Source organism: Lepidochelys olivacea (genome assembly GCF_965140295.1).
Source record: "Lepidochelys olivacea isolate rLepOli2 genome assembly, chromosome: 10".
NCBI lineage: Eukaryota > Metazoa > Chordata > Testudines > Cheloniidae > Lepidochelys > Lepidochelys olivacea.
Window position 1 is genome coordinate 2,036,620 of NC_140420.1, and position 13,037 is coordinate 2,049,656.

At 56.9% G+C, this 13,037-nt stretch overlaps 2 protein-coding genes and 1 long non-coding RNA gene across 5 annotated transcripts in view; 1 reads left to right on the plus strand and 2 right to left on the minus strand.

The window, feature by feature from the left end:
* The window catches only part of COG7 (component of oligomeric golgi complex 7), a 31,953-nt gene extending 28,750 nt beyond the window's left edge, over nt 1-3,203 (minus strand). Inside the window, exons 1-2 of one of the 3 annotated variants that reach the window (XR_014713357.1) lie at nt 2,994-3,203; nt 1,945-2,158 (exon numbers count right to left, since the gene is read on the minus strand). Coding sequence is in view for 2 of the 3 variants with exons in the window: in XM_084641624.1 (XP_084497750.1) it covers nt 1,945-2,158; nt 2,994-3,032 (253 nt within the window). In the remaining variant the exon portion in view is untranslated. The remainder of the gene's footprint in view (nt 1-1,944; nt 2,159-2,993) is intronic. The other 2 variants (XM_084641624.1, XM_084641625.1) reach the window with 2 other exon arrangements.
* Nucleotides 3,204-6,427: 3,224 nt separating this feature from the next.
* The window catches only part of LOC311527484, a 29,943-nt gene continuing 23,333 nt past the window's right edge, over nt 6,428-13,037 (plus strand). Inside the window, exon 1 of the long non-coding RNA XR_014713350.1 lies at nt 6,428-6,522. This is a non-coding gene — a long non-coding RNA (uncharacterized lncRNA). The remainder of the gene's footprint in view (nt 6,523-13,037) is intronic.
* LOC311527483 (epithelial sodium channel subunit beta-like) overlaps nt 6,464-13,037 on the minus strand; it is a gene marked incomplete at its 3' end in the record, with an annotated part of 32,151 nt that continues 25,577 nt past the window's right edge. The window contains exon 12 of the mRNA XM_084641513.1: nt 6,464-6,925. Within this exon, the coding sequence (XP_084497639.1) occupies nt 6,464-6,925 (462 nt within the window). The remainder of the gene's footprint in view (nt 6,926-13,037) is intronic.

The following is a 13,037-nucleotide window of genomic DNA, read 5'->3' on the forward strand; positions in this document are numbered from 1 at the left end:
TGGAGTGCCCCAGGGGTCAGTCCTGGGGCCGGTTTTGTTCAATATCTTCATAAATGATCTGGAGGATGGTGTGGATTGCACTCTCAGCAAATTTGCGGATGATACTAAACTAGGAGGAGTGGTAGATGCGCTGGAGGGCAGGGATAGGATACAGAGGGACCTAGACAAATTGGAGGATTGGGCCAAAAGAAATCTGATGAGGTTCAATAAGGATAAGTGAAGGGTCCTGCACTTAGGATGGAAGAACCCAATGCACAGCTACAGACTAGGGACCGAATGGCTAGGCAGCAGTTCTGCGGAAAAGGACCTAGGGGTGACAGTGGACGAGAAGCAGGATATGAGTCAGCAGTGTGCCCTTGTTGCCAAGAAGGCCAATGGCATTTTGGGATGTATAAGTAGGGGCATAACGAGCAGATCGAGGGACTTGATCATTCCCCTCTATTCAACATTGGTGAGGCCTCATCTGGAGTACTGTGTCCAGTTTTGGGTCCCACACTACAAGAAGGATGTGGAGAAATTGGAGAGAGTCCAGCGAAGGGCAACAAAAATGATTAGGGGTCTGGAACACGTAACTTATGAGGAGAGGCTGAGGGAACTGGGATTGTTTAGCCTGCAGAAGAGAAGAATGAGGGGGGATTTGATAGCTGTTTTCAACTACCTGAGAGGTGGTTCCAGAGAGGATGGTTCTAGACTATTCTCAGTGGTAGAAGAGGACAGGACAAGGAGTAATGGTCTCAAGTTGAAGTGGGGGAGGTTTAGGTTGGATATTAGGAAAAAACTTTTTCACTAGGAGGGTGGTGAAACACTGGAATGGGTTACCTAGGGAGGTGGTGGAATCTCCTTCCTTAGAAGTTTTTAAGATCAGGCTTGACAAAGCCCTGGCTGGGATGATTTAATTGGGGATTGGTCCTGCTTTGAGCAGGGGGTTGGACTAGATGACCTCCTGAGGTCCCTTCCAACCCTGATATTCTATGAAATAATACTAAGGACAAAGCATGTAAAGCAATGCTGGTGGGGGGATTGGTAGGAGAGCAGAAGAGAGAAGAACAACTGGGCTGGAATACCAGAAGATGCTGCAGGTCAGGACAGAAATGAGCGGGAAAAAGTTCTCTCATTCTGCAAGAGTTTTCAAAACTTCAATTTTTTTTCCTTCTCCAAATCAAGCACAAAAAGTCAAAATCCTCAAACTAATAATCTAAAAAAAACCCAACACACACAAAAATGGGTCAGGTCAATCAAAACATTTCATTTCAATATTGACTTTTTTTTTTTTTTTTAAGAAAAACTTCTTTTTAGTATAAATTAACATTTTAAAATGAAAAGTTGTTTCAAATTTAAAAACAAAACTTTTTGGTTTCAAAAATATCAAAATGGAATGTTTCAACAATTTCAAAAGATAATTTACAATTTTTCAAATTGGGAGATTTGTCAAAACCGACCCCATCTCACAAGCAATTGTGGGTTCCATGAATCAATGTTTTTTGAGAGAGAAAAATGGTGGGAAAATTGGCAACCAGTTCGACTCAGCACTGGGTGCCTGCTGGCAGCGCTCCAGGAGGAAGCTTGCAAAGCAGGTGCCGGTGTACTGTATTAAACTGCTCCGCAGGAATGTGCTACTGGTAGCAGTTACTGATACGTGATGGATTGTAGGAAACTGCTATTGTAGTAAGCTGCTACCTGATGTAGCAAATGCCTACGGGTAGCAGTTACTTGCACCACAGTATACGTGCAATTCCACGCGTAGCAATGTCAGCGCAGCGCAGAGCGGACATCCCAGCGTGATGTTCTGGTTTTTTGCACGCTCTGTACACTGCAAGTAGCACATTACCACGGAGAGCACTTTGCTGCACTACACCGGGACCAGCCCTGGCTGCAGCGAGCGCCATCCCCTGCCCACACGGTCACGACATCCGCTCCCAAGCGCAAGGAGACACAAGGCGGCACCTTCCACGGCATTGTTGACCTCCTGGATGAAGAGCTGTAACTTCATCACCAAGGTCGCTGCGTGGGCGTCCACTTTGCCAGGGGCATCCTGCTGCTGCACGGCCCGGAAGGCTCCGTTCACCCAGCGCTTCACCTCGAAGTCATCAGCCAGGAACTTGGAGAAATCCATCCCGGGCGCCGGGGCCGCTCCGCCACCAAGCTCAGAGCCGGGCTCCTACCCGCAGGCGGGCGGGACGGGGGCAGCGCTCAGCGGGGCTGGTCGCAACCTCGGGGGCCCCCTCTTCTCGCCAGCCCCCGCTCCGTCCGGGGCCAGCGCCGCACAACACGCTGCCCCTCCCCGCGGCCCCCTGATCTCGCCACCCCCCCGCCCCTCCCCCAGCGGCCCCTTGGTCTCACCACCCCCCCTCCCCCGGCCCGAGCCCCGCGACCCCCTGGTCTCGTTGCCCCCCGCCCCTCCCCCAACAGCCCCCCGCTCTCGCCGCCCCCCCGCCCCTCCCCCAACAGCCCCCCGCTCTCGCCGCCCCCCCGCCCCTCCCCCAGCGGCCCCTTGGTCTCACCACCCCCCCTCCCCCGGCCCGAGCCCCGCGACCCCCTGGTCTCGTTGCCCCCCTCCCCTCCCCCAACAGCCCCCCGCCCCTCCCCCAGCGGCCCCTTGGTCTCACCGCCCCCCCGCCCCCGGCCCGAGCCCCGCGACCCCCTGGTCTCGTTGCCCCCCCGCCCCTCCCCCAACGGCCCCCTGGTCTCGCCGCCCCTCCCCCAGCGGCCCCTTGGTCTCACCGCCCCCGGCCCGAGCCCCGCGACCCCCTGGTCTCGTTGCCCCCCCACTCCCCCAACAGCCCCCCGCTCTCGCCGCCCCTCCCCCAGCGGCCCCCCGGTCTCGCCGCCCCCCTCCCGAGCCCCGCGCTGCCCCGCCTGGGCCGGCTAACTGGGAGGGGGCGCTGGAGTCACGGCGGCGCGGCGCGGCCCCACCCGGGACAGGCGCCCCCGGCCCACGCAAGGCCCCGAGGGGCAGGAGGCCGGCTCTGGGGGAGGGGACGCCCCAGACTCACCGTCTCCCCAGGCGGCGGCGGCCATCTTGGCTGGGTCATGAACAACGCAGGGCGCAGAGGTTGCCGGGAAACGCCAGGTGCCGCTCCCCGCCGGCCACCGTACCCAGCGGCCCTGCGATCGGCCCCGCCCGGCCACCGTCGCGGCCCAGCGCCGGGGCCCGCCCCCGGCTCAGCAACCAGCGCTGGCGGCGCGGCCGGGGCTGGGGTGGCTCCGGCTCCCCCGCGCCCATTGGCCAGGGGCCAGGACCAATGGGAGCTGTAGGGGCGGAGCCAGCGGGCGCCGCGGGGCTGCAGGGACCTGGGGGCTGCTTCCTGGGAGCCATGGCAACCGCCCCCCCCAAACTCCCCTCCCGGAGCCCCCGCCCCTGCCCCCCCTCCCGCACCCCCCGCCGTCCCCCACCCCTAAACTCCCCTCCTGGAGCCCCCACCCCCAAACTCCCCTCCCGGAGCCCCCGCCGTCCCCCCCACCCCTAAACTCCCCTCCTGGAGCCCCCACCCCCAGCGCCCCCCCCACCCCCAAACTCCCCTCCCGGAGCCCCCGCCATCCCCCCCACCCCTAAACTCCCCTCCTGGAGCCCCCACCCCCAAACTCCCCTCCCGGAGCCCCCGCCATCCCCCCCACCCCTAAACTCCCCTCCTGGAGCCCCCACCCCCAAACTCCCCTCCCGGAGCCCCCGCCGTCCCCCCCACCCCTAAACTCCCCTCCTGGAGCCCCCACCCCCAGCGCCCCCCCCACCCCCAAACTCCCCTCCCGGAGCCCCCGCCCCTGCCCCCAGCACCCCCCCACACCCAGAGTGCCACCACCCCCCGAACCCCTAAACTCCCCTCCTGGAGCCCCCGCCCCCAGCGCCCCCCCACCCCCAAACTCCCCTCCCGGAGCCCCCGCCGTCCCCCCCACCCCTAAGCTCCCCTCCTGGAGCCCCCGCCCCCAGCGCCCCCCCCACCCCCAAACTCCCCTCCCGGAGCCCCCGCCCCCACTATCCCCCCCACCCCCAAACTCCCCTCCCGGAGCCCCCGCCCCTGCCCCCAGCACCCCCCCACACCCAGAGTGCCACCACCCCCCAAACCCCTAAACTCCCCTCCTGGAGCCCCCGCCCCCAGCGCCCCCCCACCCCCAAACTCCCTTCCTGGAGCCCCCGCCCCCGCCGTCCCCCCCACCCCCAAACTCCCCACCCGGAGCCCCCGCCGTCCCCCCCACCCCTAAACTCCCCTCCTGGAGCCCCCACCCCCAGCGCCCCCCCCACCCCCAAACTCCCCTCCCGGAGCCCCCACCCCCACTATCCCCCCCACCCCTAAACTCCCCTCCCGGAGCCCCCGCCCCTGCCCCCAGCACCCCCCCACACCCAGAGTGCCACCACCCCCCAAACCCCTAAACTCCCCTCCTGGAGCCCCCACCCCCAAACTCCCCTCCCGGAGCCCCCGCCGTCCCCCCCACCCCCAAACTCCCCTCCCGGAGCCCCCGCCCCTGCCCCCAGCACCCCTTCCCCACCCAGAGTGCCACCACCCCCCGCACCCCCAAACTCCCCTCCCAGAGCCCCCGCCCCCAGCGCGCCCCCCCACCCCCAAACTCCCCTCCCGGAGCCCCCGCCCCTGCCCCCAGCACCCCCTCCCCACCCAGAGTGCCACCACCCCCCGCACCCCCAAACTCCCCTCCCGGAGCCCCCGCCCCCACTATCCCCCCCACCCCTAAACTTCCCTCCTGGAGCCCCTGCCCCCAGCACCCCCTCCCCACCCAGAGTGCAACCACCCCCCGCACCCCCAACTCCCCTCCCAGAGCCCCTGCCCCCCAGCGCCCACCCACCCACCCCCAAACTCCCCTCCCAGAGCCCCCGCCCCCAGCACCCCCTCCCCACCCAGAGTGCAACCACCTCCCGCACCCCCAAACTCCCCTCCCGGAGCCCCCGCCGTCCCCCCCACCCCTAAACTCCCCTCCTGGAGCCCCCGCCCCCAGCGCCCCCCACCCCCCAAACTCCCCTCCCGGAGCCCCTGCCCCCCAGCGCCCCCTCCCCACCCCCACCCCAGAGCCCCCTCCCCGCCCAGCATGCCGGGGGCCTCGGGGGAGGGGCAGGACCCGGGTGTCCGGTTCTGTGCGAGAAGGACGTTGGCCGCCCTGGTCCCAGCAAAGCGAGTCCCTCGCCCTCCTTGTCTCGGCGGGCTGCGCGCTTGGCCCGTGGTGGGCAAAGGCTTTGACTGAATCCGCCCAATGCTGGCTCGCAAAGACACTAGGTAATTCGCACTGCCAGAGACCACTGGCTGAGAAATAGGGGGGAAGCTGAATGTATTTGCTGGCACTTTGCCTTTCTGGGGGCTCATTTACCCGTGTGCCGACAAGCCGGGCTGGGGCCAGACACTTGCACTTTTACCCCGGGGGAATTCTGCACTGCTGCAGGCGCGCGTAATCAATGAGCTGTGCGTATTATCACAAGTTTCTGCCAAAATGCTGCTGCAGTTCTGCCATTTTCCCACCAGACAGTGCTGTGGCACAAGAACAGCTGCGGCGCTGAGCAGAAACTAACTTCTGAGTTCCGCCTTTTGCGCACCAGAGGGCAGCCTGGCGCTAGAACACAGCAGCAGCTCCTGGCCAGCAAGGGAAGAGAAAGAGCCTGTCAGGCCAGGTCAAGAGACAGGTGCTATTGGGAGACAGACAGCACGCAGTGCTGGGTGGGGTCAGACAGGGACTCATAAGGGCCAGTGGTGGAGAACGGGGCTAAATGAGAGTGGAGGCATAGGGCCACATAGTGATGGGGGAGGGGTGCAGAGCTACATAGGGACAGGGAGTGGCTGGGTGAGGGCACAGAGACACATGGGGATGGGGGAGTGGGTGTCTGAATGGGGGTGGAGGGACACATGGGGGTGCAGGAATACGTGGGAGGGGGCGGATGTGCCTGACTGAAGGGGAGAGGCTAGGAGCCAGGCTCTGCATGGGGGAAGCTCCCTAACAACCCCTCCTCACCCCCCAAAAAACCCTGTTCCATACTTTTCCCACTCATACCCAACAACCTTCCAAGTTCACACCCGGGCTCCTTTCCAGCAATTCACTTCCCTCTCCCTCAGCTCCTCCGTTACCCCTGACTCCCCCAAACCTTTGCACTGCTTCTGAGGGGTGCAGGAAATGCAGTTCTGTAGTGTAGTTTAAATGAATCTCAGAGTTCTGTATTAATATGCCTAGTAAGGAATCTATTTGTCAGAAAACATTTCCTGGTTCTTTTTTGTTGTCTGAATTGTTACATACTTGCTGACAGTTATTTTGAAATAAATGACCACAAATAATTGAAACCCGTGTGATTATATTGTGTTATTTTGACAAAATATGCTGAATTTTGAAGAATTTTAAAATATTGTGCACAGAATTTTATATTTTTTTGTTGCAGAATATTTAATTTTTTGGTGCAGAATTTCTCCAAGAGTTCACCTTGCAAGACTGGGCTTCTTCAGTGGGTTTATATTTTGGAGTTTTAAGAACAAAGTGTTCAGAGTGAATCGCAGAGCCCCGGCAGACCAGGCTCTTCGTTGGGACAGTTAGATAAAGGTGATAAATTGCATTCAGTGTTGATCTGGCCCCCTCCATCGCTGTCTGATTCTGTGAAATCCAGGGGCTGAATGCGCAGTGAATCGTAGTGCGGGGGCGGAGTGCCGGGTTCTGGTGGGATTTCTTCATTGGGATAAGTTTCATTATTGGGGTTGAAATGGGATTTTTCATGTTGGAACCCAAAATTGACATGAGCCTGTGACAGCTCTGACACTGTCAGAGGTGTATCTGGGTACTGGGCCAGGGCTCGCTTCTGCTTCAGGCCTTTGCACCAACTGATGATATTAATTATGGTGACCCACAGAAAGTCAATGATGATTTCTCCAAATTCAATGAGGCACAGCACCGAGCCGCCCATCCAGAATGAGAACAGGCCTTCCAATTCACTCACAAGCAGAAAGAGCTGTAACAGGAAATCAGGAAAGTGAGGGGAGTTCCGGGCAGGATCCTAGTCTGCAGTCAGCCCAAGATGCCATTGAGCAGCTGTTCACTGAGGATTTCTTAAAATATTTAAGCAGGTGACTATAAGTGGTCAGAGCCTAACACCGGCAACATTTAGCTCAGCCCCTCAATTTGCTGCCAAGGAGTGCAGTTAAGGTAGCGAGTGAGATGATCGCCCCCCACCCACACCTCTTTACACTACGAAGAAGTGCTGGAATGGCATAAAGGCCCATATCTGATTGGGGCAGGGTTAACCCATTGCAGGAACGGCAGAAGGCAGCTGTAAATTTGCCTCTAGAGTGCCCCCTCACAAGCCCTAGGGCTGGGGTTCTGAGGATCAAGTCAGGGATGGAGCCCAGGGATGCAGCACTGTGGAGGTTCCAGAAAATTCTGTGGGCCACATGGCAGCTGCCATAACTTAGGGCCCCCACGACTCTATGTTATAACAGGAGCCTAGTCTAGGCCCTGAAATAGCCCAGGCTGGGGAGGGTACAAATGTGGCATAATGCCTCCCCTGCCTGTGAGTTCCTGCTGCACCTCTTAGCCCTGGTCTACACTAGGGGTATGTCTACACTATGAAATTAGGTCGAATTTATAGAAGTCGTTTTTTTAGAAATCGGTTTTATATATTCGAGTGTGTGCGTCCCCACAGAAAATGCTCTAAGTGCATTAAGTGCATTAACTCGGCGGAGCGCTTCCACAGTACCGAGGCAAGCGTCGACTTCCGGAGCGTTGCACTGTGGGTAGCTATCCCACAGTTCCCGCAGTCTCCGCTGCCCATTGGAATTCTGGGTTGATATCCCAATGCCTGATGGGGCTAAAACATTGTCGCGGGTGGTTCTGGGTACATATCGTCAGGCCCCCGTTCCCTCCCTCCCCCCGTGAAAGCAAGGGCAGACAATCATTTCGCGCCTTTTTTCCTGAGTTACCTGTGCAGACGCCATACCACGGCAAGCATGGAGCCCGCTCAGGTAACCGTCACCCTATGTCTCCTGGGTGCTGGCAGACGCGGTACGGCATTGCTACACAGTAGCAGCAACCCCTTGCCTTGTGGCAGCAGACGGTACAGTACGACTGGTAGCCGTCATCGTCATGTCTGAGGTGCTCCTGGTCGCCTCTGTGAGGTCGATCAGGAGCGCCTGGGCAGACATGGGCGCAGGGACTAAATTTGGAGTGACTTGAGCAGGTCATTCTCTTTAGTCCTGCAGTCAGTCCTATTGAACCGTCTTATGGTGAGCGGGCAGGCGATACGGACTGCTAGCAGTCGTACTGTACCATCTTCTGCCGAGCAGCCATGAGATGTGGATGGCATGCAGTCCTTCTGCACCGTCTGCTGCCAGCCAAAGATGTAAAAGATAGATGGAGTGGATCAAAACAAGGAATAGACCAGATTTGTTTTGTACTCATTTGCTTCCCCCCCTCCCCTGTCTAGGGGACTCATTCTTCTAGATCACACTGCAGTCACTCACAGAGAAGGTGCAGCGAGGTAAATCTAGCCATGTATCAATCAGAGGCCAGGCTAACCTTCTTGTTCCAATAACGACAATAACTTAGGTGCACCATTTCTTATTGGAACCCTCCGTGAAGTCCTGCCTGAAATACTCCTTGATGTAAAGCCACCCCCTTTGTTGATTTTAGCTCCCTGAAGCCAACCCTGTAAGCGCCCCTCCCAGCGTCAGAGCAATGGCAAACAATCGGGCATCTGAGAGTGCTGTCCAGAGCACTCACAATGGAGCACTCTGATGGGGCTAAAACATTGTTGCGGGTGGTTCTGGGTACGTGTCGTCAGGCCCCCGTTCCCTCCCTCCCTCCGTGAAAGCAAGGGCAGACAATCGTTTCGCGCCTTTTTTCATGAGTTACCTGTGCAGACACCATACCACGGCAAGCATGGAGCCAGCTCAGGTAACCGTCACCCTATGTCTCCTGGGTGCTGGCAGACGCGGTATGGCTTTGCTGCACAGTAGCAGCAACCCATTGCCTTCTGGCAGCAGATGGTGCAATACGATTGGTAGTCGTCCTCGTCGTGTCCGAGGTGCTCCTGGCCACGTCGGCTGGGAGCGCCTGGGCAGACATGGGCGCAGGGACTAAATTTGGAGTGACTTGACCAGGTCATTCTCTTTAGTCCTGCAGTCCTATTGAACCGTCTTATGGTGAGCGGGCAGGCGATACGGACTGCTAGCAGTCGTACTGTACCATCTTCTGCCAGGCAGGCAAGAGATGAGGATTGCTAGCAGTCGTATTGTACCATCTTATGCCAGGCAGGCAAGAGATGAAGATGGCTAGCAGTCGTATTGTACCATCTTATGCCAGGCAGGCAAGAGATGAAGATGGCTAGCAGTCGTACTGTACCATCTTCTGCCAAGCAGCCATGAGATGTGGATGGCATGCAGTCCTTCTGCACCGTCTGCTGCCAGCCAAAGATGTAAAAGATAGATGGAGTGTATCAAAACAAGAAATAGACCAGATTTGTTTTGTACTCATTTGCCTCCTCCCCTGTCCAGATCACACTGCAGTCACTCACAGAGAAGGTGCAGCGAGGTAAATCTAGCCATGTATCAATCAGAGGCCAGGCTAACCTCCTTGTTCCAATAACAACGATAACTTAGGTGCACCATTTCTTATTGGAACCCTCCGTGCAGTCCTGCCTGAAATACTCCTTGATGTACAGGCACCCCCTTTGTTGATTTTAGCTCCCTGAAGCCAACCCTGTAAGCCGTGTCGTCAGTCGCCCCTCCCTCCGTCAGAGCAACGGCAGACAATCGTTCCGCGCCTTTTTTCTGTGCGGACGCCATACCAAGGCAAGCATGGAGGCCGCTGAGCTCATTTTGGGAATTAGGAGCACATCAACCACCACACGCATTATCCAGCAGTATATGCAACACCAGAACATGGCAACGCGATACCGGGCGAGGAGGCGACGTCAGCGCGGTCCCGTGAGTGATCAGGACATGGACACAGATTTCTCTGAAAGCATGGGCCCTGCCAATGCATGCATCATGGTGCTAATGGGGCAGGTTCATGCTGTGGAACGCCGATTCTGGGCTCGGGAAACAAGCACAGACTGGTGGGACCGCACAGTGTTGCAGGTCTGGGACGATTCCCAGTGGCTGCGAAACTTTCGCATGCGTAAGGGCACTTTCATGGAACTTTGTGACTTGCTTTCCCCTGCCCTGAAGCGCATGAATACCAAGATGAGAGCAGCCCTCACAGTTGAGAAGCGAGTGGCGATAGCCCTGTGGAAGCTTGCAACGCCAGACAGCTACCGGTCAGTTGGGAATCAATTTGGAGTGGGCAAATCTACTGTGGGGGCTGCTGTTATGCAAGTAGCTCACGCAATCAAAGATCTGCTGATATCAAGGGTAGTGACCCTGGGAAATGTGCAGGTCATAGTGGATGGCTTTGCTGCAATGGGATTCCCTAACTGTGGTGGGGCTATAGACGGAACCCATATCCCTATCTTGGCACCGGAGCACCAAGCCGCCGAGTACATAAACCGCAAGGGGTACTTTTCAATAGTGCTGCAAGCTCTGGTGGATCACAAGGGACGTTTCACCAACATCAACGTGGGATGGCCGGGAAAGGTGCATGATGCTCGCATCTTCAGGAACTCTGGTCTGTTTCAAAAGCTGCAGGAAGGGACTTTATTCCCAGACCAGAAAATAACTGTTGGGGATGTTGAAATGCCTATATGTATCCTTGGGGACCCAGTCTACCCCTTAATGTCATGGCTCATGAAGCCGTACACAGGCAGCCTGGACAGTAGTCAGGAGCTGTTCAACTACAGGCTGAGCAAGTGCAGAATGGTGGTAGAATGTGCATTTGGACATTTAAAGGCGCGCTGGCGCAGTTTACTGGCTCGCTTAGACCTCAGCGAAACCAATATTCCCACTGTTATTACTGCTTGCTGTGTGCTCCACAATATCTGTGAGAGTAAGGGGGAGACGTTTATGGCGGGGTGGGAGGCTGAGGCAAATCGCCTAGCTGCTGGTTACGCGCAGCCAGACACCAGGGTGGTTAGAAGAGCACAGGAGGGCGCGGTACGCATCAGAGAAGCTTTGAAAACCAGTTTCATGACTGGGCAGGCTACGGTGTGAAAGTTCTGTTTGTTTCTCCTTGATGAAACCCCCCACCCCTTGGTTCACTCTACTTCCCTGTAAGCTAACCACCCGCCCCTCCTCCCTTCAATCACGCTTGCAGAGGCAATAAAGTCATTGCTGCTTCACAGTCATGCATTCGTTATTCATTCATCACACAAGTAGGGAGATGACTACCAAGGTATCCCAGGAGGGGTGATGGAGGAGGGAAGGAAAATGCCACACAGCACTTTAAGCACAGCACTTTAAAAGTTTACAACTTTAAAATTTATTGAATGACAGCCTTCTTTCTTTTTGGGCAATCCTCTGTGGTGGAGTGGCTGGTTGGCCGGAGGCCCCCCCACCGCGTTCTTGGGCGTCTGGGTGTGGAGGCTATGGAACTTGGGGAGGAGGGCGGTTGGTTACAGAGGGGCAGCAGTGGCAGTCTGTGCTCCAGCTGCCTTTGCTGCAGCTCAACCATACACTGGAGCATACTGGTTTGGTCCTGCAGCAGCCTCAGCATTGAATCCTGCCTCCTCTCATCACGCTGCCGCCACATTTGAGCTTCAGCCCGCCACTTACTCTCTTCAGCCCGCCACTTACTCTCTTCAGCCCGCCACTTACTCTCTTCAGCCCGCCACCTCTCCTCCCGGTCATTTTGTGCTTTCCTGCACTCTGACATTATTTGCCTCCACGCATTCGTCTGTGCTCTGTCAGTGTGGGAGGACAGCATGAGCTCGGAGAACATTTCATCGCGAGTGCGTTTTTTTTTCTTTCTAAGCTTCACTAGCCTCTGGGAAGGAGAAGATCCTGTGATCATTGAAACACATGCAGCTGGTGGAGAAAAAAAAAGGGACAGCGGTATTTAAAAAGACACATTTTATAAAACAGTGGCTACACTCTTTCAGGGTAAACCTTGCTGTTAACATTACATACATAGCACATGTGCTTTCGTTACAAGGTCGCATTTTGCCTCCTCCCACCGCGTGACTACCCCCTCAACCTTCCCCCCTCCCTGTGGCTAACAGCAGGGAACATTTCTGTTTAGCCACAGGCAAACAGCCCAGCAGGAACGGGCACCTCTGAGTGTCCCCTGAAGAAAAGCACTCTATTTCAACCAGGTGACCGTGAATTATATCTCACTCTCCTGAGGATAACACAGAGAGATAAAGAACGGATTTTGGTTGAATGCCAGCAAACATACACTGCAATGCTTTGTTCTACAGTGATTCCCGAGTACGTGTTACTGGCCTGGAGTGGTAAAGTGTCCTACCATGAAGGATGCAATAAGGCTGCCCTCCCCAGAAACCTTTTGCAAAGGCTTTAGGACTACATCTAGGAGAACCGCAAATGCCAGGGCAAAGTAATCCTTTCACATGCTTGCTTTTAAACCATGTATAGCATTTTAAAAGGTACACTCACCAGAGGTCCCTTCTCCGCCTGCTGGGTCTAGGAGGCAGCCTTGGGTGGGTTCGGGGGGTACTGGCTCCAGGTCTAGGGTGAGAAACAGTTCCTGGCTGTCGGGAAAACCGGTTTCTCCGCTTGCTTGCTGTGAGCTATCATCTTCTTCGTCCCCAAAACCTGCTTCCGTATTGCCTCCATCTCCATTGAAGGAGTCAAACAACACGGCTGGGGTAGTGGTGGCTGAACCCCCTAAAATGGCATGCAGCTCATCATAGAAGCGGCATGTTTGGGGCTCTGACTCAGAGCGGCTGTTCGCCTCTCTGGTTTTCTGGTAGGCTTGCATCAGCTCCTTCAGTTTCACGCAGCACTGCTTCGGGTCCCTGTTATGGCCTCTGTCCTTCATGTCCTGGGAGATTTTCACAAAGGTTTTGGCATTTCGAAAACTGGAACGGAGTTCTGATAGCACGGATTCCTCTCCCCAAACAGCGATCAGATCCCGTACCTCCCGTTCGGTCCATGCTGGAGCTCTTTTGCGATTCTGGGACTCCATCACGGTCACCTGTGCTGATGAGCTCTGCATGGTCACCTGCAGCTTGC